The 24852-nt window shown below is 46.8% G+C and overlaps 1 protein-coding gene across 6 annotated transcripts in view; it reads left to right on the top strand.

Annotated features, from left to right (window-relative positions):
- The first annotated feature begins 12063 nt into the window (after positions 1 to 12063).
- The window catches only part of LOC111157154 (phosphoribosyl pyrophosphate synthetase 2), a 35792-nt gene continuing 23003 nt past the window's right edge, over positions 12064 to 24852 (top strand). For 2 of the 6 annotated variants that reach the window (XM_022518420.1, XM_022518421.1), the window contains exons 1-2: positions 12069 to 12252; positions 19933 to 20116. In XM_022518420.1, coding sequence (XP_022374128.1) covers positions 12131 to 12252; positions 19933 to 20116 — 306 coding nt within the window. In that variant the 5' untranslated portion in view covers positions 12069 to 12130. Of the gene's footprint in view, positions 12253 to 18079; positions 20130 to 24852 lie in introns of those variants that run through there. The other 4 variants (XM_022518417.1, XM_022518418.1, XM_022518419.1 and 1 more) reach the window with 4 other exon arrangements.

The following is a 24852-nucleotide window of genomic DNA, read 5'->3' as shown; positions in this document are numbered from 1 at the left end:
TGGAGATAATTGTCCTAAGTTGGCATTTAGAAACATGAACTTTTTTTTTTTTTTTTTGCTGAAAAGCTGTGCTCGTAAATCAGATTCTTCTATATGATAAATCTTCAGAAAGTACATTTCTGAACTCTTTTACCCTCTTGAACATTCTATGTTGGAGAGAAAAAGAAGTCTTCAAAAATTATCCATTTTCTTTTTTTTTTTTAAATTATTCATTTTCTTTATAAAAAGAAACAAACTATTTTTTTTTAAATAAAGGTGTGTTTTTTTTTTTAAATAAATACAGGGAGTCATTGGGCTCAACATTTCCCCACTACCTTCGCTAAATTAATTAGGTGGCATAAACAGTTTCTTTTTAACTGACACCTCTAAGCCTGAGGAACAAAAGAGTTTTAGCACAGAGGAACAAAGAGAAATGGTTTCACCATCACAACCCTGATGACTTGAACAGCGTTGGGAACCGAGGATGGTGGTGTAAAGAACAGAGGAAAGAGAGGGGAGCATGCGCATTGCTGACTTGAAGGCTGTTCTTGTGGTCATGACCCACTCCTCCAAGGACAAGGGTCTCAGTGCTCTGGTAAAACAGAGGGGAGGTTGAGGCAATTCAGAATCCAGAGGGCCAAAAAGCCGGTGGTAGAATTGGAAAGCTTTGGGGTATGTGTGTGGAGGGGGTGGGTATGTCCCTCATATAATGATCAGATAGACATGTTTTGTTGACTTCTTCAACATCTCTCTAAGAAGTTTCTAGGGGATCACTTGATATTAATTCCTATTTTATCACTGGAGTATTTAGGAGAGTGGCCATGTCTGCACAGCCCAGAAGGAAGTGGATCTTTCAGAAGCCGCCAAACAATGAAGGGACTTTTGGTTGCTGTCTATGTGGATCGTGTCAATTGCAAAATAATCACATTTACATCTGACCATGCCTTGTATCCTCTCTGAATGCACATTTCAGGAGTATTGTTTGGAGAACGTTTCTCATTTTTAAGTTCTTCCCTGCATGTCTTCTTTATTTCCAAAAAAAGAAAAGAAAGAAAAAATTGTGAGAATCTGCCAGGCAATGTGCTAGATGAGGGGCTGGCAAACTTCTCATGGCCAAATGCTTCTGTACAGCCTTTGAGCTAAGAATGGTTTTTACACTTTTAAGTGGTTGGAGGCAGGAAAAAAAAAAGCCACCCCAAAAAATAATATTTCATGACACATTAAATAAAATGACAGTTACATTGCAGTACCCATAAATAAAGTTTTATTGAAACACAGCCATGTGCACTGGGTTCCCCGCGTGGCTGTTTTTGTGCGGCAACAGCAGAGTTGAGTATTTGCGACAGGGACCCTATAGCTGGCAAAGCTGAAAATACTCTTTGGCCAAATCCTGTGTTGGACTCGGAGGATAAAGTTGTGACCAAGACTGACCCAATCTCTAATTTTGTGCTACTTACAGTCTAGTTACTAATGGAACAGAGAGGTAATGTGCACATAAAAGCAACAAGACGATAATTACAGATTAAGATAAACGCTGTGGCGGCAGCCGGCACAGGAGCAATGAGAAAAAGAGAAACTGGAGTCGGGGTGGGAGAGGAAGGAGACCTGTGGTTTGAGGGGAGGTTAAAGAAATGACATTTATAAACTGAGATCAGGAGATCAAAGGACCCAAGCCTGTGATGGAGGAGCCAGTGGAAAGAGCTCTGTGAGAGAGGAAGGCACATATGCAAAGGTCCTGTGGCCAGAAGATTTGTATGTGTTTCAGGCAGGAGACTAGGGAAGCTGAAGGTCGGTGACGGAAGGGTACATGGAGCCGGCAGTTCAGGCACAGCCCAATTCCAAGTAGCATGGAAAGCCATAGATGGGTTTTAAGCAGGAGGGTGATGTGAAACAATTAGCTTTGATTTTAAAAAATCATTCCAATTGTCGTGTGGAAAGGGGCTGGAGGAGATTAAGCTATGAAAATACTGTGGAGGAGGTCCATGTTGGGGATGGCTGCTGGCCACAGTCATGGAGAGAAGTGAACAGGCTTGGATCGAGACTTTGCAAACAGAACCGACGGTCTCAGCCCATGGAAAGCAGTGGGAAGGTCAGGATCAAGGATGCTGCACATATTTTTGACTCAAGCAACTGGATGGTTAGTGGTGTTATGTAATGAGGGAAGAATTCGTTGTTGAGGAGAGAAGCATCAAGTCAGCAGATGAATGAAAAAAGATGTGCGGGACACCTGGGTGGCTCAGTTGGTTAAGCATCTGCCTTCGGCTCAGGTCATTATCCCAAGGTCCTGGGATTGAGCCCCGCATTGGGCTCCCTCCTCAGCGGGGAGCCTGCTTCTCCGTCTGCCACTCCCCAACCCCTGCTCATGTGCTTTCTCTCTCTCTCTCTCTCAGATAAATAAAATCTTTAAAAAAGGATGGGTGTGTGTGCATGTGTGTACAGTGGAATATTCAGCCATGAATAATAAGGAAATCCTGTTGTTTTCAGCAACATGGATGGACCTTGAGGGCATTATGCTAAGTGAAATAAGCCAGATTGAGAAAGACAAATACTGTATGATCTCAATTATAGGTGGAATCTCAAAAAAGCCAAAGGAGTCCCTGGCTGGCTCAGTCAGTGGGACATGCAACTCGTGATCTCAGGGTTGTGAGTTCAAGCCCCACGCTGGATGTAGGGATTACTAAAAAAAAAAAAAATTAAAAATAAGGGGCACCTGAGTGGCTCAGTGGGTTAAAGCCTCTATCTTCAGCTCAGGTCATGATCCCAGGGTCTTGGGATCGAGCCCCGCATCGGGCTCTTTGCTCAGCGGGGAGCCTACTTCCTCCTCTCTCTCTGCCTGCTGCTCTGCCTTCTTTTGATCTCTCTTTCTCTGTTAAATAAATAAATAAAAATCTAAAAAATTTTTAAAAATAAATAAGCCAAACTCAGAACAACCCAGAGCAGAGTGGTGGTTACCAGAGGCCATGGGGTGGCAGAAATGGGGACGTGTTGGTCAAAGGGTACAAACTCCTAGTTATAAGATTAACCAGCTCTGGGGAGCTCAGGTAGCACGGTGATTACAGTTAATAATACTGTATTAACTACTTGAAAGTCACTAAGAGAGTAGATCTTAATTGTTCTTCCCACAAAACAGAAATGGTAATTATGGGACATGACAGAGGTATCAGCTAATGCCATGGTAATCATCATTTTGCAATACGTAAGGGTATCAGATCAACACTTTTTACACCTTAAGTGTTCGTAAGTTTTTTTTTTTTTTTTGTAAGTTTTATGTCAATTATATCTCAGTAAAGCTGGAGGGGAAAAAAAAAGACTTCTCAGTGGAGAGGTCCAGCTTCTTCTGTAAGGGACCAAACAGTAAATATTTAGGCTTTAAAACCCCATGACTTCTGCCCCAACTGCTCAATTCTGTTCTTGTGGCCATAGACAATGACGGCCAGAGGCAATGGGTAAGTGCGTGAATGGGTAAAACCTTAGTTTGCCAGGACCCCTGTCAAAGAGTTGGATGTTCAAGTCTACGAGAGAGAGAGACAGAGAGAGAGAGAGCGAGCGCGGAGCTCGAGGTAAAAATGTGCAAGTCCTTGGGATTCAGTCATGGGCCTAGATGACCGGTAAGGAGAGCTTATCAAAAGAGCAAAGAAGACAAGAAAGCCCAGGATCATGCTTGGAGGTATTCCAACAGCATTCTAAAAAAATGTTGGGTGGATGGGATAATGTTTATCAAAATTGTGTTCCTGGGATTCTTTAGGAACAGGAAACACTACCATAAGGAAGAAGTACTCTTTTTATACACTGCGTTGATCCAAAATGGACAGCCTTCTTCAACGGCTCCCACTTCCATAGTGGAGTGAAGTAAGAAGCAGTAGTTAAAGCTGCCTGGCTCCACTGTGTAACTGTGTGACCTCAGGTAAGTTACCTCACCTCTCTGTTCCTTAGTTTCTCTACCTGTGAAAACAGTCATAAGATTGATTACATAGGTTTGCTGTGAAGGTCTGCCGTGTAGTGTTATATACAGTTCCAGTATCATTACTCCTTCTCTCAATGACTACCTTATTCTAGAAAGAATTTGCAGCTACTCGCTCTTATTGGTCCCAAAATATAAACCCTCCACTTCTCTGTTGGTTTGGCTCACGCTAAAATGAAGCTCGGTTTTACTTACCTGACTCTGTTGCTCTTGTCATCAGAACACTACCCCACCTTCTCACGACAATGCGAATGGGGTACCCCATTTAAAAACCTTCTAGTTCCACCACTATAAGACCTCCTCATACACCCATCTACCCCCTGGTACGGGAATCTCATGCCATTTGACTCTTCGACTTGAATTATGTATGCTGTGTCTAGCTCCCTTAAGCCTACTCATGGCACCAGAGCCTTTATCTTTGATCTAATTTCCAGAAGTGACTGATCCGACCTACATGGAAAGGACGTTCCCCTGGACAGCATCAGAGGATACGTAATCACCCGAGAAATCAGTTAATACCATCTTCACCTTGCCTCTCCAGAAAGCTGACTCTTTACTGGCCAATTTTCATGGAAAGGAGTTAGTCTAACATTCACCTTACTGGGTTCAAGTGAGGGTTACTTTGTTTTGTTCTGGTTTTCATTTAATTGAGTGTCATTGTAGACTCATTGATTTTAACATACTGGTGCATTTCAGGCAATTATCATTCCACGAAGTTTTGACGTTCACACTGATCAGCACCCACTCCTTCAAGCTGGTTTCTTTATCCTCTAGACATATTCCTCCTTGTCTTTGACAGAGCCGAGGCAAGACGTCCTGACTTGCATTGTTCCTGCCCCAGACCTTGGATCTGCCAAATCCACGAGGATCTCTGCTTCCTGTTAGGGGGAGGCAACATTTACATACCAAACTCCTTTCCCTGAAGACTGATAATCAAAGGGAAGAAAAAAGAAACTTTTTGTCTTGCTTTTCTGGTACAAACTCTACTTTGGGATAACCAAGGAGCCCCAGAAGATGAAGGGAATCTCTTCTGTTTTTGTTTTTGTTTTTAAGTTCTTCTTTACTGAGGAATTCCAGCTAGTGTTTGCAGACCAGGAGGAATGGTAGAACTAGAAAACTAGCATTTTGCAGAGCAGAAAGCTTTACTGTGGAAAAATCTGTCACCACCTTAAACCAGTGATCAATCTCAGTGTCACTGAGAGCAGGACAATGACATGGTAATACATTAGATGGGATTATGGTGTTGGAATCATGAAGAAAAATGTCCTTATCTTTCTTTTGAACTGCTCTTACTGTGGTATAATTTATGTACCATTCCGTTCGCCCATTTAAAGTGCAAAATTCAGTGGCTCTGAATATATTCACAGAGTAGGGCCTCTATCTCCACAGTCCATTTTAGAATTTTAGAATATTTTCATTACCCCCAAAAGAAACCCCACCCCCCCTTAACCATCACACGCTAGTGTCCCCAGCCCCCAGCGCCTGGCACCACCTCACTTACTCTATGTCTATAGACTGGGCCTATTCTGAACTTGGAGTCAAGCCCCATGCGGTCCTCTGTGGTAACCAGCTTCTTTCACTTAGCATGCCCTTCGTAAGGTTCACCCACGTCATCGCCTGTATCAGGACTTCATTCCTTTTGATGACTGAATGATATTCTATTGTGTGGAGGTATGGCCTTTTGTTTGGCTACTCTTCAGTTCATGGACATCTGGGTGGCTTTTATCTTTGAATAGTACTGCTATGAACGTTCACGTCGACTGTTTATTTGAGCGCCTGTTTTCCCAGTTTTTGGCTATCCACCCAAGAGTGAGATGGCTGGGTCGTATGGTAACTCTGTGTTTAACTGAGGAACAAACAGCCAGACTGTTTTCCAGCGCAGTGGCGCCATTTTGAATTCCCGCCAGCAGTGTTCGAGGGTTCCAGTTTCTCCACATCCTCACCACCATTTGTCATACCTGTCTTTTTGCGTATGGCCATCCTAACGGATGTGAAGTGGTATCTCACTGTGGTTTTCATTTGCTTTTCTTCCAACGGCTAATGACGCCGATCATCTTTTTTGTGTGTTTATTAACCTTTTGTATATTTTCTGTGGAGAAATAGCTGTTCAGATCCTTTGCTTCTTTTCTTCCTTCCTTCCTTTTTTTTTTTTTTTTTCCATTTCTAGATGTACTTTGTTGGTATTTTTTTTTTTTTTCAAGAGCAGTTTTGGGTTCACAGCAAAATCGAGTGGAAAGTACAGCGAGTTCCCATCCAGATACCTCCTGCCTCCCCACACAGCCCAGGCTCCCTGAGCATCACCACCCTGTACTAGAGCAGTACATTTGTTACAAATGATGAACCAACAGGGACACATTATTATCAACCCAGATCCGTAGCTGACATTAGGGTTCACTCTTGACGTAACTTCCAAGGGTTTAGACAAATGTGTAACAACATGTAGCCTCCACTGTAGGTCATGCGGGGTAGTTTCCCTGTGCTGGAAACCCTGTGCTCCATCTCTTCCTTCCTCCCTCCTCCAAACCCCTGGCAAGGCTAATCTTTTTTATTGTTGTTGTTAACTGTTTCCTTAGTCTTGCCTTTTCCAGAACATTCCCATACCTGGAATTATACACTATGCAGACTTTTCAGATTGGCTTCTTTTACTTAGTAATATACATTGGAGGTTCCTGTGTGTCTTTTTATGGCCTGATGGCACATTTTGTCTGAGCACTGAATAATATTCCATTGTCTGGATGGACCACTGTTTATCCATTCACCTACTGAAGGACATCTTGGTTGCTCCCAAGTTTTGCCAATTATGGATAAAGATGCTATAAATATCCTTGTGCATGCTCCTTTGCCCATTTTTAAAAATTGTCCTTCACTGGGTTGTGGCCATTTTTTATACATCCTAGATACAGTTCCCTCATCAGAGAGATTGGCTGCAAACATTTTCTCCTACGCTTTGGGCTGTCCTCACTTTCTTTCTTTTTTTTTTTTTAAGATTTTATTTATTTATTTGACAGACAGAGATCACAAGTAGGCAGAGAGGCAGGCAGAGAGAGAGGAAGAAGCAGGCTCCCTGCTGAGCAGAGAGCCCGATGAGGGGCTTGATCCCAGGATGCTGGGATCATGACCTGAGCCGAAGGCAGAAGCTTTAATCCACTGAGCCACCCAGGCACCCCTGTCCTCACTTTCTTGATGGTCTCCTTTGAAACACAAAAGTTTACAATTTTGATGTCTAGTTCATCTGTTTATGTTGTTGCTGTTGCTTGTGCTTTTGGTGTCATATTAAAGAGATCATTGTTTAACGCAAGGTCATGAACAGTTACGTTGTCTTCCGAGAATTTCACAACTGTAGCTCTTACATTTAGGGCTTTGGTCCATTTTGAGTTAATTTTTCTATATGGTGTGATTTCTTTATCTTTTTATAGACACAGATGGAACGATTTAGAGGTGACTATACAATTACTGTAGTTTACATCAGACAAAGCAGATGAGGCAAATATGGCAATTTGTTTTTAGATTTATTTTATTTATTTAAGAGAGAGAATGCAAGTGGGGAGAGGGGCAGCAGGGGAGGGAGAGGGGAAGCAGACTCTCCACTGAGTGCTGACGGAGCAAAGCAGGGCTGGAAGGGGGGGGCCCATGTGGGGGTCAATGCAGGGCTGGACACGTGGAGCTCACTACCCTGAGATCATGACCTGAGCCGAAATCAAGAGTCGGGAGCTTGACTGAGCCACCCAGACACCCCAAATCTGGCAAAACAAATTTTTTTTAAGATTGTATTTATTTATTGGACAGAGACACAGCGAGAGAGGGAACACAGCAGGGGGAATGGGAGACGGAGAATCAGGCCTCCTGCTGAGCAAGGAGCCCAATGCAGGGTTCAATCCCAGGACCCCAGGATCATGACCTGTGCCGAAGGCAGACGCTTAACAACTGAACCACCCAGGTGCCCCTCTAGCAAAATTTTGGTAGTTGCTAAATCTAGGTGATGGGTTTATGGATGTTAATTCTACTCTTCTCTATTAAAATTTTTTTCTTTAAATGATAGAAAGTAAAAGGAGGTGATATAGAAATAAGAATCAGGAAAAAAACTTGATTATGAGTGAAAATATCACTAATAGAGGAATAAACTTGTATTTATTTTAACTTGCATCTTAAAGCAAATTATTTATAAACTCTAGCAGTTTATAATTAGTTAGAAATTATTCGCCACACTCCTAAGAAATACACACAATTGAATGAGCGCAGCAGGGTGTCTTGACACTGCTCTTAAGAACCAATGTTCTAGAGCTTCTTGCTCTTAAAGCAACTACCAGCCACAGGTGACTGTTGAGCCCTGGAAAAATAGTCCAAATTGAGGTGTGCTGTAGTTGTAAAGTGTATTTCAAAGACTTCATGTGAGCAAAAATAAAAAAAGGAATGCAAAATATCTCATTAATTTTTTTTATAGTGATTACATGTAGGAGTGATAACATTTGGGACATATTAGGTTAAATAAAGTGTGTCATTAAAATAACGTCACTGTTTTTACTCTTTTTACTTATTTTTTAATATTTTATCTTATTTATTTATTTTTTAAAGATTTTATTTATTTATTTGACAGAGATACAGCGAGAGAGGGAACACAAGTAGGGGGAGAGGAAGAAGGAGAAGCAGGCTTCTGCTGAGCAGGGAGCCCGATGTGGGGCTCGATCCCAAGACTCTGGGATCATGACCTGAGCTGAAGGCAGATGCTTAACCAACTGAGCCACCTAGGTGCCCCTGTTTTTGCTCTTTTTAAATATGGCTACGAAAAAATGTAAATTACATATGTGGCTTGCATTATACTACTTTTGGGCATCACTGTTCTGGAGAGAAAGGACTGAGTTCAAAGGCCTGCATTCTGATTCCCTTGCTGCCTTTTACTAGCCATGTAACTTTGGGCCATTTCTTCCATTTCTCAGCCCTAGGGTAGTTGGGAATAAATTCATCTTGCAAATGTTGAGAGCTCTTACTATATACAAAGATATTGGCTAAATGATGTGGGGAATATACAACGTGAAACTGTTCGTAAACTCAAATCAGTGTTTCTCATAGTAGTCCTATTGATGAGTCAGTGAAGTGAGAGGCCAACAGTGGAAATATCTTATTTTCTCCACTAACATTAAAATAATGTCTTAAAATAATGACTATTTTACAATATGGCCAAAATCTGAGATCACATATACACATGGCACATATTCTCTCCATCCTGAGTCTTGAGTCTTTCTTTGTACATGTGGTCCATTTTCCTGGAGGCTCTCTCAACTCCACATTCCATCCAAGAAGCGCGCTGTGGTAGATCTCTGGTGGACTAGCGGACCTGGTATCGATGCCCGTATGTGGCCGCATACCATCCTGATGCTGGTTTTGCCACATAACTTGCTTTGACCAATGGGACATTGGCAAATTTGATAATACCAGAGGCTCGATAAGTATTTGCTCATCCGAGTGGAGGAAAGGGACAGGAGTGCATTCAGACAAGTGGTTATCAAGCTGGCGGGATTTTACTCCTTGGGGAATATTTGGCAATGTCTGCAGAGACCCGATTGTCATAGCCGGTCGGAAGGTGCTATTGGCATCTCGTGGGTAGAGGCCAAGGATGTCGCTAAACATCCTCCAATGAACAGGACAGCACCATCGCAAGGAATTACCCAGCCCACGTGTCAGTAGTGCCAAGGTTGAGAAACCTGCTCTAGACCAGGGTTTTGTCACCACAAGCTGGGTCCTTTGGGTCAAAGATAAAGGGCTTTGGAGAGAAAATGTCTGCTCTTGAATGAACTCACCTACAGTGGTTCATTAAGGCCCGCATAGATATGCCAAGGACAGGTTTCTGGACAGTCTGCTACTCTTGATGATTTGATTTGATTTTTTAAAAGATTTTTTATTTTTTTATTTGACAGAGAGAGATATCACAGGCAGGGGGGCAGGGGGGGGGGGGGGGGGGGGGGAGTGGGAAGCAGGCTCCCTGCCGAGCAGAGAGCTCTATGCGAGGCTCGATCCCAGGACCCTGAGATCATGACCCGAGCCGAAGGCAGAAGCTTAACCCACTGAGCCACCTAGGCACCCCTCTCATGATGATTTTGGATGATCCCAGTTTACCCTCAGCGTTCAAGCCTAGTACCTCATCAAAGAGTTGAACCAACAACCATTTGGTAAGTTTTCCCCATCTAGATCTTGCTTCTCCTTGGTAGTATTGACATCATGGTTTGTGAGGATTCAACCCTAGCTTCCCAGCCCCTGACCGTTAACATACTCAGAGACCAGGGGCTTTAACTTCTACTGTAAGATAGAGTCTGTCAGTTTTGTTACCCAGTTACCATGGCCTGCCGTGCTATCCAGAAGCCACTTTCCCCCTGAAAAGAACATGTGTATAGCTTGTCTATGAGAAAAATTTTAAGGACATAAAAATTACAGTAAATATTGTTAGTAGAAAATTTTATTAGGAGAGTTTAAAAATAATAATTACATTAGCAGACTCATTCAATAAAAATTTTAGACATATGGTTGAGTATCAGTATAAATCTCATTGCTATGGTAATTAACCGTAAAACACATAGGTAATAAATCATTGCAAGTAGTGTTGTTGTTGTTTTTTTTTTCTTTTTTAATAATGGAGCACATACGTGTCCCCAGGAAGAACGAAACGGGGCAGAAATGCTGCCAGAATTGGTGGTTTGGGACAGCTTTTTGGTAAGCAGACAGATTCAGGAGTTTAAAGAAATACTCGATGCGCTAGGTAGGCAAGTTTGAAAAGTGCATGGACCCAGATGAAAAGTCCCAATTATATGAATAATCCCAGGAATCCCCCAAATCCCAGTTATACGAAATCAGGTTACAGTGGGCTACAACCCGCCCGCAGGAGGACGTCGGTGTGGACGGAGGGCCAATTCTTGGCCACGGTAGGTAAAAACCAGCCATTTATCTGACCTGTTTAATCTGTTGTCATTGAGAAGCATGAAACTTGCCAGCATCACTAACATGCGGGTCCTCTGTTCCCACGTAATATGTTCCTTTCCCCTACATACATTTGATTTGTGCACAGGGCTTGGCTCCAGGACTGTATCTGCTTGAGAAAACCTTTTTTGGTCCAGTATGCAGGGAGGGAGCGAAAGGCAGCAGATTCCAGGGCTATGGAGAGCCCTGGCAGGGACGGGGAGGGGGGATGACATGACAACACCTGGTGGGACTGGGGCCGCTGGGGGTGAGGTTCCCGGGGTCAGGCAAGAGGTTGCAAAACTGACCTGATTACCTAAAAATGAGGAATCTGGAGGGGCCTTGATTTGATCAAGTTTCACCATCACCATGGAGAGCAACCTTGCCCCTCCATCTGCGGTCAGGGCTCAGAGGGCCATGGGTTTCATGGCTTTTTCAAGGACACAGGGCCGTTCTGTAATTCAGGCATCAGCGAATTTTGATTAAGGACTAGATAGTCAATAATTTAGGTTTTGTGGGCCACCAAGCACAATGGAGAGGTTATTATGTAGGTCCTTACGGAACGAGAGAAAACAAATTTTCACAATATTTTTATTGACAAAATATAAGAATTTAGTACAACATTTTGCAGTACACACTACTAATTAGAGGAAAGGGGTTTTTTTTGTTGTTTTGTTTTGCTTTTTGAAGGGGATACTATTTTTCTTAGTTGAGTTGCGAACGTGGTACAGCTGTAGATCACACAGATTGCAAATGTTCACGTGTAAGAACAATGTTTGGGTCTCTGGTACAAACAGCGCCGTGGCTGTGACCCCGCGGGCCACAGTTTTAGAGACCCTTGTAGTGGCACACGGTCGTCTGCAGTGGGTTTGGGGGTATTGGGGGGGGCTGCTCCTGGTTGCTAGGCACGTCCGTCGCCTCTTCCTGCACCCTCCCTCGGTGCCCAGTTAAGCTGGTACATTGGCCCTCCCTCTCCAGGCAGGGCAGAAAGGTCAAAAACGGGGCCCAGAGCGCTCCCTCTTCAGCCCCTCCTCCCCCGGCTCCGCCCTCTCCAGCTCCTCCTCCTCCCGGTCTCGCCGCGGCGCTTTCCCGCGCCTCCGCCCCCTCAGCTCCGCCCCGCCCCGCCCCCTCGAGCCCCGCCCCGACTCCGCCCCCTGCAGCTCCCTTCCACTCCGCTCCTCCTTTGGTCGACAGCCGCGCTTTCCCGCTCGCGTCGCAGCCTCCGGTGCCACCGCCGCCTCCGCCATGCCCAACATCGTGCTCTTCAGCGGCAGCTCGCACCAGGACCTGTCCCAGCGCGTGGCCGACCGGCTGGGCCTGGAGCTGGGCAAGGTGGTCACGAAGAAGTTCAGCAACCAGGAGACCAGGTGGGGGCCGCGCCGGCGGCCGGGCCGGGCCGGGGAAGGCGCAGGGCGCGCGGCTGCGGGGCCGGGCGGGGACCGTCGCCCGCCCGGGACCACTCCGCGGCCGCCCGCTCCCCCTTCCGGGGCGGGACGGCCACGACGCGGCCTCCGCGCCACCGCTGCGGCGCCCGGGAGACGCGGAGGAGGGCGGCCCCTGGCCCGGAAGGGCGACCTCGGGGCGGTCACAGCGTCGAGGAGAGGTGGGCGCAGGCCGGCGGGAACCGCCTCGGTGCCGGGCACGCGGCGAGGGACGTCCCCGGCTGTGCCCGTCTGGTTTCCCCGTCCCCTCCAGGCTGGTCCCAAACCCCGGGCGTGCGAGGGACGGCTCCGCCCACGTCCCCAGCCCCGGCTGCGCCCTGCCTTCACCTGGGGTCGTTCGGAAGCCGCTTCCCCTGCCTGCCCCGCGGCTTCGGAGCCCCACGGCTGGGTGGGGGTCTGCGTTTTCAGAAGCTCGCAGGTGACTCCTGGTCCCGGGCGCCGACCTCTGGGTTGAGCCGAGGGGGTGTTTGTGCGGCGGGTTTCGAGAGCGCCCGAGCGCACGTGCTGGTTCCCGTGGGCTTCCTCTCATTTTTCTGCCTCAAAGGTGATAGACTTTTGGTCGCGTTGGTAGTTGTGGGACTCTGCTGTGTCCAGCGGCAAGGCCCTGGCCCCGCGTAACCGCTACCCGTGTCTCAGGTCCAGGAGCCGTGGTCGCCTCCATTCAGTGAGGTCAGACCGGTGCTCCCCCCCCCCCCCCCCCCCCCCCCCCCCCCCCTCCCCTCCCCCACCACGAAACGGGACAGGGGCTCCGTTTTCCACCTGCCTGAGTCCACAAAGCTCTTTGACCGGTTTCAAGTGGGTCTCCTTTTTAGCTCTCTCCCTCAAGCGTCCAGCACTGTACGCAGTTACGGATCATTTTTATGTCTGGCAGAGGTCCAAAGCAACCAACACTTTGAACAAGTGGTGAGGGAACAATTGGTGTGAGCTGCCAAAACGCACAAACAACATCTCTACTTCCCACCGTTTCAGAAATGAACTTGAAATGGATCGTGTACCTAAATGTGAAGCCTAGAGCGAAACATTTGTAGAAGAAAACCTGGGTGACTTTCGGATTAGTCAAAAATGTCTTAGATGCTAAGGAATTAGAGTCAGAAATATGGGGACGGTGGTGTTTGTGGAGTCAGCTTTATAGGATCTGGGAAACCCTTCTTCCCAGTGGGAAATCACTATACATACATAGTCCCGTTGATAATGTAAGTGAAGAAACGTTTGCGAACGAGTAACAGGTGCTCTACCTGCTGGGAGTCCTTGAGCCCAACGTTTCCGCTTCGCGGAGTTTAGTAGATAAGTCTGGAAGCATGGTGGCGGGCTCGGGAAAAGGCTAGTGTAGCGGGGCTTGAATGTTGTAATATCTTGCCAGTCCTATTCAAGTTTCAGTAGCCATAACAAGAGTGGGCTACTAGTTTTTGTTCGGGAGGTGGCGTCGTGTAAGTAAAGGAGAAATTTCTGCGGGAAGTGGGTTTTGAAAGCAAATACGTTGCCCTTCCCTGTTCTCTCCATGCAGCGCCCTCCTTTGTTGCTGGAGCATAGTCAATCTCAGAAGTCCATTGCAAAGTCATTGTTGGACTTCTGCTCAAAATGCTGTGTGTACCTTTGGGGGAAACTCATTCGGACCTTGAAGTACGATTGTATGTTTAACTCAGTTTTATTTGTTTTTTGAGTATTTTATGATGACCACCTGCTAACTAGAAATCATGAGGTCTCAAACCACTCAACGTGACGTCTGGGAATTGCTTGTATAGTTATATTATGTATTTTTTTATTTTGTGTTTGGTTTTTTTGTTTTTTAACCATTCATTCTTCAAAGATTTTATTTAGTTATTTAGAGAGAGCAAGGCCGTGCTCCGGAGCTCACGTGAGCAGGGGGAGGGGCAGAAGGAGAAAGAATCTCAAGCCAACTCTGAGCTGAGCCCAGAGCCCGACGCGGGGCTCGATCCCTGTTCCCTGAGATCGGGACCTGAGCCAAAATTAAGGGTCGGACGCTTAAGTGACTGAGCCACCCAGGCGCCCCTATTTTGTTTTTTAAGTAATCTCTGTGCCCAAGGAAGGGCTTGAACTCACTACCCTGAGATCAAGACTCCAATGCTCCCGACTGAGCCAGCCAGGCGCCCCAACATTATATATATATTTTTTAAAGATTTTATTTATTTGACAAAGGGAAACAGCAAGAGAGGGAACACAAGCAGGGGGAGAGGGAGAAGCAGGCTTCCTGCTGAGCAGGGAGCCCGGTGTGGGGCTCCATCCCAGGACCCTGGGCTCATGACCTGAGCCAAAGGCAGACGCTTAATGGCAGCCACCCCAGCACCCCTGTATGTTTTTATTTTTGGAATATAACAGGTTAGCTTCCTGACGTTTCTCTTTCCCATGAACTTTGCAGGTCCAGAGGTTGATTTTTACAAACAGTCCTCTCTGTACTAGGTATTGTACTAGTGATCTGGTTTTTACTGTGTAGTCCTAGAGATGAGAAACGGGGTAAAAAGAAGAGAAAATTGATTTAGTTCGTGTAAGCTTCCTGAACCTCTCCCCAGAGCCAGGACCAGGAATGTGCTTTAATGTCTCCTGGTCATCACTCCTTCCATTCCCCACTTTTTTTTTTTTTTTTTTTAAGTTTTGTTTTTTTTCTTTTTTTTTTTTTTGTAATCTCTATACCCAATGTGAGGCTCAAACTGAGAATTCCAAGAATCAAAAGTAGCATGCTTATCCAGCTGAGCCAGCCAGGCACCTGTTCCCCGTTGTTCCCCACTTTTTTTTTAATGTTTTATGTATTTAGGGGCACCTGGGTGGCTCAGGTCATGATCCCAGGGTCCTGGGATCGAGCCCTGCATCGGGATCTCTGCTCGTCAGGGAGCCTGCTTCCTCCTCTCTTTCTGCCTGCTTCTTTGCCTACCTGTGATCTCTGTCAAATAAATAAATACATAATCTTTTAAAAAATGTTTTATATATTTATTTATTTGTCAGAGAGAGAGAGAGAGAGAGAGAGAGAAAGCACAAGCAGGGGGGCGGACACACCCCCCCCCCCCCCCAACGCAAGGAGCTGATTGCAGGATTCAATCCCAGGACCCTGGGACCATGACCTGAGCTGAAGGCAGACGCTTAACCGCCTGAGCCACCCAAGTGCCCCTCTTTCCCCACCTTTAAAATACCACTTAATCAGACACGGGGCCTCCTGAATTTCCCTTCTCATCTCTCAATCACTTTAGTGATTTTTTTGTTTATTTTTAAAGATGGTATTTATTCGTTTGAGAGAGAGGGAGCGTGAGTGAGCATGAGTAGGGGGAGAGGGACAAGTAGACTCATCTCTGAGCACGGAACCCAGCACAGGGCCCTATCCCGGGACCCTGAGATCATGACCTGAGCCACCGAGGAGCCCCTCTGAATCATTTGAAATATGCAGAGAGATGTTTCTGCACGGGCTTCCGTAGAGATGGCTGAAATTCCACAATGAAGGTGTATGAAGGTCTGTTGTAACATTTTATCCTGGTCAGTTCAACTGCCCAGAGTGGTTAGCTGTACTGAAAGACCCAGAGTTTTGGTTTTCTCTTGTGTAACAAATCACCCCAGAATTTAACCATTTAAAACAGCGATTGTGTATTTGACTCACAAACGTGCAGTTTGGGCAGTGCCCTGTGTGATGGCGTCTGGGACGGTTACCTGGGGCTAGAGGGTCTACTTCGCAGGTGGCCTGCTCACATGGCCGGTAAGTCCGTGCCTGCTCCTGCCTGGCAGCTTGGTCAGGACCCTCAGGACCTCCCCCCACACGCCTCCACTCCCGCCCCGCCCGGGGCTGCTTGAGCTTCCTTACAGCATGGAGGACAGGCAGTGGGTCTGCTGGTCTGGTAAGCTCTGGGCCCTGAAGTTGGGGCATTGTCACTACAGAGTCTTCCCAAATCTGAGGGAAGGGGAACATAGAATCCACTTTTTACTTTTTCTTTTTTCTCACAGCCCTGAGGTCATGATCTGAGCTGAAACCAAGAGTTGGATGCTTAACTGACTGAGCCACCCAGGTGCCCCTAGACTCCACTACTTTTTTTTTATATGATTTTATTTATTTACTTGAGAGAGAGCGCACGTGAAGGAGGAGAGGGAGAAGCAGGCTCCCTGCTGATGCGGGGCTCAGTCCCATGATCCTGGAATCACGACCTGAGCCAAAGGCAGACGCTTCACCGACTGAGCCACCCAGGCGCCCCTAGACTCCGCTTCTTGGTGGGAAAAGTTTTTAAAGCATCTGCAGCCATCTTTTAATCAACCACACCCATTCATTGTTGAGTCACATAAACTCACCTGCCTTCTTATTTCGGAATCTGTGACGATTCTTCATCTGAACAGCAAAAGGATGCTGCCTTCTGGCCACAATTTTTAAAAGACCCTACAAGAAAGATCAGTCGTGATCATCTTTATGAGTAGAAGCAGGAATAGCTTTGGGGAGAAGAGTTGCCATGGTGATAGGACTTTCCGTCCTCTGCTGGACTGCTAATCATAAGGGGACTGAAGTTCCTAAAGAAAAATAGGCCAGAGAAACAGGTCTTAGGGGATAAACAGTCCTAACACCAGATGCTGGCACATTTGTTCTGTAACAGGTCAGGTAGTAAATACTTCGGGCTTGGCAGGCCCATGTCCCCTCTGTCGCCGCTGCATCTCGTGGCTGTGTAGGTTAGAAGTCTGTTATGCGTTGCTGCATTCCCTTCCGGAGGCTCTGGGGAGAAGCCATTCGCTTGCCTTTCTCAGCCTGGAGAGGCTGCCAGCAGCCCTTGGTTTCTTCCGTCTTCAGAGCCAACCATGCAGCACCTTTCTCCCCCTGCCTCAGACCTCCTGTCTCTCTAACCTTTTCTGTCTTCCTGTCCCATTTAAAGGACCCTTGTGATTGCATTGTGCCAACTTGAATAATCTCCGGGAAATCTCCCTATTTTAAGGTCAGCTGGTCAATAACCTTAATTCTAGCTATATAATTCCGCGATTTCCAAATTGGCCTTATTCCGCAGTTGACAGGATATTCACAAGGGAATTACGGTTAGCTCCTTAGAACTCAAAATAGGAGGGGGCATATAGAATTCTGTCTCTCTCTTCATACTCTTTCCATTCACAGCAGAGAACGTAGAAAAACAGGACCCCTGTTATCAGAACTGACTTGCAGATCAGTTCAACTTGAAAGACTTCATTTTTGTGTTCCAATTAATTCTAGTTGAAGTCGGGTAGAAGCGTCTGTGGATTCAACATACTGCTGCATGGTGTCGGAAATGTCGACTCATTTTAAAAGTTTTAGAAACAGTTGGCTTTGTTGATAAAGCAGTATCATTGGGTATAATTGGCTTCTGATAGTAGAAGAGATAAGGGTAGTTATTTATGTGCCTCACTTATAATTTTAAAGTAAGAGTCTTTCTATTTCTTCTCAGGGTGAGCCCATTGCAGACCATCTTACTGTACTGTGACATGCTTTCCTAATCATCATGCTAGGCAAAATCATACAATAAAAAGCACAGGGTTTATGGGAAAACTGGGGTTGGACCAGCACTCAAACTTCTTCCGTAACTTGCTTTAAGAAGATGGGATACAACAGAAATGGTGAAAACGCTACACATACTGAAGGTTTAAACAGTAATGGGATGCCTGGGTGGCTCAGTTGGTTAAGTGTCTGCCTTTGGTTCAGGTCATGATCACAGGGTCCTAGGATCAAGGCCCACATCAGGCTCCCTGCTCAGCAGGAAGCCTGCTTCTCCCTCACCTTCTGCCCCTGCCCCCTGGTTGTGCTCCCCCCAATAAATAATTGTTTAAAAAAATACATAAACACTGTAGTAAGTATGACACTTTCCACTGAAGAAGACCTACAGCTTCCTTGTGGAAGCAGGTCTCTGAAGGGTCATAGCTTTGGGGTTCTTGTGAGGCGATGGGGGGAGGGTGATTGAAGGCATGTGGGGAATGGTGATACCAGATGTGGATGGGTGTGGCTGTGGTCCTCGTGGGGAGGGTGCGTGCGCACATGTGCCAAGTATTTCTCAGTGGTTCCATTCAACTGGGGGCAGTGCGGTTTTCTGCCTTCTCATCTCAGGATGAAAGGTGGTGTGGAAGCAAATGCAGAATTCGTATTATGCTCCAGGTATCAATTGTGGAAAAATGTAGCACAGCCGAGGGTCTCCTTGGTTCCTGGCACTGCTCTGGGAAGGACCTGCCCCAGCACACAGCGCTATTTCCCTTTTCTTCCCATGGGAAGGCGCGTGCCAGGGATGGGCTGGCTCGCTGTTGTCTTGAACACTCACCATTCTCTACCCAAAACGCAGGTTTTCCAACATGCAGTTTTCAGAGACTTTTGAAGCTCCTCTTTACTCTTTCTCCAGAAGCTACTGGAGGATGCCAACCAGCCAAACGAAGAAGTACAGCAAGAAAGAGGATACAGGAAGTGGGGGATTGAGTGTGGGGGAAGGGTTGGTGGGATTCCTCGCACCCCCCTGGGGGGGCGGCACCTGTGCAGAGGCAGAAGGAGAACCCCGGGGCAGCCAGTGGTGGGAGAAGACACGGCAGGACAGTGAGCTGGAGATGGCGCTTGCCACCGACGTCGTGGGAATGTAGATGGTCAGGCTAGTGTTTCCGCTGGAATTTGTCTTCACTACTTAGAAAACTTAGCAGGTGAAAACGTAAGGCGATAGACTCCAGGGAAGACAGATCAGCAAAAGCTATGTGTAAGAGGGAAATCTAACCTTGGATTGAAGTTTGCTTTATGGCTCAACTCGGAATAGCCCTTACAGAGTTCCAAGTAGCCGTCCTGTTTGGTTGGAAGGTTGCTGCCGGCGCTGCAGGTGACGCGGGTGCGGGGTATGGGGCTTAGTTCGCTCCTCGTCTGCATAGCTAGACGCCAGCACGTGGTGCCGGAAGTGCAAACTCAAGATGAAGCCAGAGAAACGAACTGATGGAGACTTGACGATAAATGCCTGAGAGCCGCAGCCGGAGTTGACGTGGGTTGCCTCTGAGATGTTTGCGACGAGCCTTACAGAATGACGAGAACTTTTTAAGCAATGCGTTTATGGAACTTTAATAAAAGCAAAGCTCAGTATACTGTTTAGCAGAAAGAGGTAAATATGGCAGGACTGAGACATATTTCCGGCGAGTGTAGAAGATCCTCTGCTATGTGAGAAAGCGCGGCTTGCCTGGGGTCCTCAGAGGGCCTTTGGGAACCTTGTTTTTGCCACGGTTCCCGCCCTTCCCAGATAGGAACAGCTCGCTCTGCCTAACTGTGCGAGCGATGTGCTTAATGTGGAACCCCTGGGGGTCTGGGATCTTGGTCCGGGCCAGGCAGATAGAGCCCATGGGACCCCCCAGCTGCACCCCCCCGCCCCTCCCCCTGGTACGAGCCTGGGCACTGATGAGCTTCCGTGGCGGACAGCACTTGGGGCATATTGTCACCGTGCGTCGCTTGGGGGGTGAAGCTTACACCTACTTGCCCGCGGAGTTTGCTCCTCACCCCTTTCCCTTCGCCTCTTTTGTTCTGCATCCTTTGGCTGTGGGAGGTCCTAGCCATGAGTGCCACTGTACGGGGAATCCTTGCCCCACAGTTGTGCTCCAGGGGACCTCCGAGACGCAAGCCTGCTTCGCCGTTAGCGCTTTTTCTTTTCCTAGTGTGGAGATTGGTGAAAGCGTGAGGGGTGAAGATGTCTACATCATCCAGAGTGGCTGCGGGGAGATCAACGACAACCTCATGGAGCTCCTCATCATGATCAACGCGTGCAAGATTGCGTCGTCGTCCAGGGTGACCGCTGTGATCCCGTGTTTTCCATACGCCCGACAGGATAAAAAGGACAAGGTAGGAGGCTTGCGTCCATTGGCAGAACCTATTCTGGGGTAACATCTGCGTTTTTCCCCCTTACATATTACCTTATAACATCTGGGAAGATGTTTGCTTTCTATTTTAATGATCGAGTACATAAGCCTTCTCATCTGGGCTTTTCAAAGGTCTGTCTTTGAACCAGCCATCATGTTCATATTTATAGATAGAGATACAGACAAGGCATGTGTTTCCAGGCATTATGATAGCATATAGCCCTGGTGATGAAATTGTTGTGTATCTTTAATGGTGGTGGATGGAACTGGACCCCCACCCCCCACCCCTGCGTGAGTACGTTAATCTGGGGAAGTGGAATCCCATTACTGGGCTGAATCAATGCCAGTATTTTGGTTGGGATTCTGTACTCTAGTTTTGCATATGTTGCTATGGGGAGAAAATGGGTAAAGGGCCCAACCAGATCTCTGAATTGTTTCTTACAATTGCATATGAATCTACAGGTCTTGGAAAAGAAAAACATTCATTTAAAAAATACACCTCTTTTTTTGGGTGGGGGGTGGCTCCTGGGTGGCTCAGTGGGTTAAGCCTCTGCCTTCAGCTCAGGTCATGATCTCAAGGTCCTGGGATCGAGCCCCACATCGGACTCTGTGCTTGGCAGTGAGCCTGCTTCTCCCTCTCTCTCTGCCTGCCTCTCTGTCTACTTGTGACCTCTCTCTCTCTCTGTCAAATAAATAAATAAAATCTTTTAAAAAAATAAAAAATAAAAAATACAACTCTTTTTAACCTTTCACAAAGAACGAAGTTAGTATTGTTGACTTTTTCTTTTAGCAACATTAGCACTATAGGAGGCTGTGTGAGTTTCTAGAAGAAATTAAAATAGTCCTTGCCTTCGCAGAACATCAGAGAAGTTGGGATTGGAGGGGCACTTTGGAGGGGATTGTCTTGGTTTGCCAGGGCTGGTGCAGCAAATCACCATAAACTGGGTGGCCTAAAACAACAGAAACCTGTTCTGTCACGATTTGGGGGCCAGGCATCAGAAAACAGGGTCGCATCAGGGTTGCGCTCCTTGTGAAGACTCAGGCGGGGGTAGGGGGAGCCGCCTTTGCTTCTTCTGGTTTCTGGTGGCTCCTCGCATTCCTTGGCTTCTGGTGGCATCACTCCCATCTCGCAGCTTTCTTCCCTGTTTCTGTGTGTCCTTCCCTCTTTTTTAAAAGGGTGGTCATTGGATTAGGACCCACCCTTATCTGGAGTAATCTCATTTTGATCCTTACCCTTAATTAACCCTTTACCCATTTTGATCTTTACTCTCTAGTCCTATCTGTAGGCACCCTCTTTTTAAATGAGGTCACATGCCAAGGTTCTGGGTAGATGCGTTTTGGGGGGCTATCACTCAAAGCACGATAGCCATCGGCTCTTAAACTGTTAACGTGCTTTCTGTCTTACGGATGGCTAGAGGCTCCTCAGGTTCTCCACGAATCCTTCCAATGGACAAGACACATGGCTGTTCTGTGACGTGACTAATCATGCCAGACGTTTCCCCCAATACACCTCTGTTTATCTCCCTAATTCATTTTATGAAACAACACACATTTCCAAACAGCACACAAGATTCCCTCCTATATGGAAAAAAAATCCCTTTATAGATTTGAATTCCTATACCAAGATCCCCCTACATTTTAATGCCTCTTCCGGTGTGGTTCCCAGACCCCATGCTGAACACAGCTGTCAGCTAATTTCTCCCTAGAAATTGGTCTCCAGAACTCCATTCTGCAATTGAGTTATGATTTACCCTGCATGGATTAGACCGGGTCGGCAAACTTTCTATAAAGGGGTGTACGGTCTCTGTGGTAGCAGCTGAACTCTGGTGTATCTCAGAGACACAGATGATGTATAAATAGTGGGTGTGGCTGTATTCCAATGAAACTTGTATGTCTGGACAGTGAAACGTGAATTTCATGTAATTGACACATGCCGTGAAATGTTCTTTTGATTATTTTCCCCCCTGGCTGTTCAGTCATGTAAAAACGATTATTGGTTCTTGAGCAGTACGCGCGTGAGCGTGTGACTTTGTGACTGTGTGACTTTGTGACTGTGTGTGTGTCACTCGGCAATGGAGCTTTAGCTAAGGGCCCCCAAAACCTTTAGGTCACATCGGTGGCCATGAAGCACATAACCTCCCCCTTGTTATTGAGGAAGGATTTTTTATTCTAACTTGATTGGAAAGTTTTCTGTGCATTTTTATCTCCAGAATTTCTGTTGATTTTTGTCCCATCCGCACAGTCTTTTGTTCTGTTTGTGTATGTCGTAGCTTTGTAGTACATCTTCACTTTTGTCCACGTCCTAAAGGAGCCAGTGATACTCTGCACTTTCTCTTTCGTGTAGCAAGAGGCTTAGCGAGTTCTGTATTCTGTCATTTGCCATCAGGTTCTCCTTTCACTTCTAGTGACTTTGGCATTTGGTGCTCAGATAGGGGATTGTATCTTCTCGAGTAATTGATTCCTTTTACTGTTCCATGGCCCCTGTTCTGGGCCCACTGCCCCGGGGAGGGGAGCCCTAACTTCTCCTTAACCGATACCAGTGGACACTCTTATGGTTTTTGTTTGTAAGTATCCAGTCTGTTTCCAGGGTGGCATTTTCAAACTTTGTTGCTCATGTTTTTTCCTAATGAAGTCTTCGTCCTGCAGAGAAACTAGCCCTGCTTGGCCCTGGCCCTTGACGGGGACCTGTCTCCCACCTTAGGGGGAATGTGGCCACTGCTGGCCAGCAGTGTTCCCTGCCACCCTACGCAGTTTTTCCACTGCCACCCTACGCAGTTTTTCCACGAGCCAGCAGTGCGGCCGCAGCTTCTCACCAGCTCTTTGTCCTGGTTCCCACTGGCCGTCATTGGGGCGGGTATTCCTTTCAGGGCCCTTTTGAACACCTGTCTTTCTTTCCTTTCCCTCTTTGTGAATCACTTTGCTCTAAGTGTGTTTCTTGGAAACAACCTGGTAGCTCTTTTTGTGTTTAACCCGCATCAGACAGTTCCAGACTTCCGAGCTTAACTGCTGATGGAGGAGATAAGACGTTCATTGTCAACCACGCAGGGAGGTGGACGCAGGGTTGAGAGGCCACACAGATAGCAGCAGAGGGAGCCCTGAGGGCAGAAATTGTGTGGCTTATTGTCGGAGAAAACTGGTGAGGAGAGAAGGAATGGTGGAGGGCTGTGTTCAGTTTGTGTTGCTGTTGTAGTAAATGACTAAATGGGGGGGTGGGGTGGGGGGGCACATAGAACGACAGAAATGTTGTCTCACCATTCTGGGGGCCAGAGGTCAAAAATCACGGTGTGGCAGAGCCAGGTGTGTCCGGAGGCCTAGGGGAGGATCCTTCTGGCCTCTGTGGCTTGGAGAGGCTGCCTGGTTCCTTCCCTTGAGGCCACATCCCTCCAGCCTGTTTGTGTCTTCACTTGGCTTCTTACCTCCGTGAAATCTCCCTCTTGAAGTGCGCATAACCAGGGGTCTAGGCTAATGCTTAAGAGAAATGGCCCGAGCCTGTGAGCAAACTGTGTTTATCAGTAACTGGGCTGAGCTGAGACCCAGAATGAGGGGAAACCCTTCTTCCCCCTTTGTGCTCTGCTTAGGTAGGCTGAAGGCCGTGCAGTGTTGGAATGTGACAGGATGGCATGGACCACACTTGCATCCCCCGCGGCCCCCGCACGCCCCAAACCCGGGTTTCTCTTGTCCTGTTCTTTCCCGCAGGACGGTGCAGCCTGTGATGTCTGAGACAAAAGGAAATCCAGGGTAATTGACCTTTTCGGAGTTATGTGCAGAGAAGCCCAGAAAAAGCTAGAGGCTTTTATTCATATTTAAAACCTGCTTCTTTGGGGCACCTGGGTGGCTCAGTCGTTGGGCGTCTGCCTTCAGCTCAGGTCATGATCCTAGGGTCCTGGGATCGAGCCCCGCATTGGGCTCCTTGCTCAGTGGAAGCCTGCTTCTGCCTCTCTCACTACCCCGGCTTGTGTTCCCTCTCTCACTCTGTCTCTCTGTCAGATAAATAAATCTTAAAAAAAAAAAATAAAAAAAACCTTTATTTTGAATCTTACTGCTTCTTTTTTTAAGCAAGCCCCGCACATCTGTAAAATTTTATTTTTGGCTTCATTGGTATGTGCAAGAAACCAGGGCCTAGTTCCGGCAGTGAAGGAACGGTTTCATAAATCATGACGCGTCAGCACATGCGGTGCCGTCCCGGAGAAGGGAAGGTGACGTAGTATGAATCGTAAAACGCATCGTGTCACATTGCCTGAGTTCCGGGGTTACAGCTTTGGAAACAGGCGGACTCAGGTTTGAATTTCAGCATCATGATTCACTCAGCTCATCCTTTCTTTGTAATGGTAGCTTAAACTCTGTGTGTGTTTAGTTTTCTCATCTGTAAATGGAAGGATAGCATTTGCTACTATTTCTGACATGCTGTGCCTACAACAAATACATAGGTAGGCAGACTTTTTTCCAAAAAGAGCCAGGTGTCAAATTTTAAGACTTGGTGGACCACCAGATCTCTTCAACTAGGTCAGCTCCACCATTCTGGCACAAAAGCAGCCATACGTAAGCGAAGGGGTATCTGTTTGCGTTCCCGTAAAGTTTTGTTTATGGATGCAGGAATGGGAATTACTTTTTTTTTCCTTAATTTTTTTTTTTAAAGATTTTTCTTATTTATTCGACAGAAAGAGAGAAAGAGAAGAGAGAGAGAGGAGAGGCAGGCCCCCCGCGGAGCAGGTTTCCATC

This window comes from Enhydra lutris, unplaced genomic scaffold (genome assembly GCF_002288905.1).
Source record: "Enhydra lutris kenyoni isolate GAN:26980312 unplaced genomic scaffold, ASM228890v2 scaffoldscaffold52, whole genome shotgun sequence".
Classification (NCBI taxonomy): Eukaryota; Metazoa; Chordata; class Mammalia; order Carnivora; family Mustelidae; genus Enhydra; species Enhydra lutris.
The sequence above is the reverse complement of the archived record's forward strand: the minus strand, read 5'-3'. Positions and strand labels throughout refer to the sequence as shown.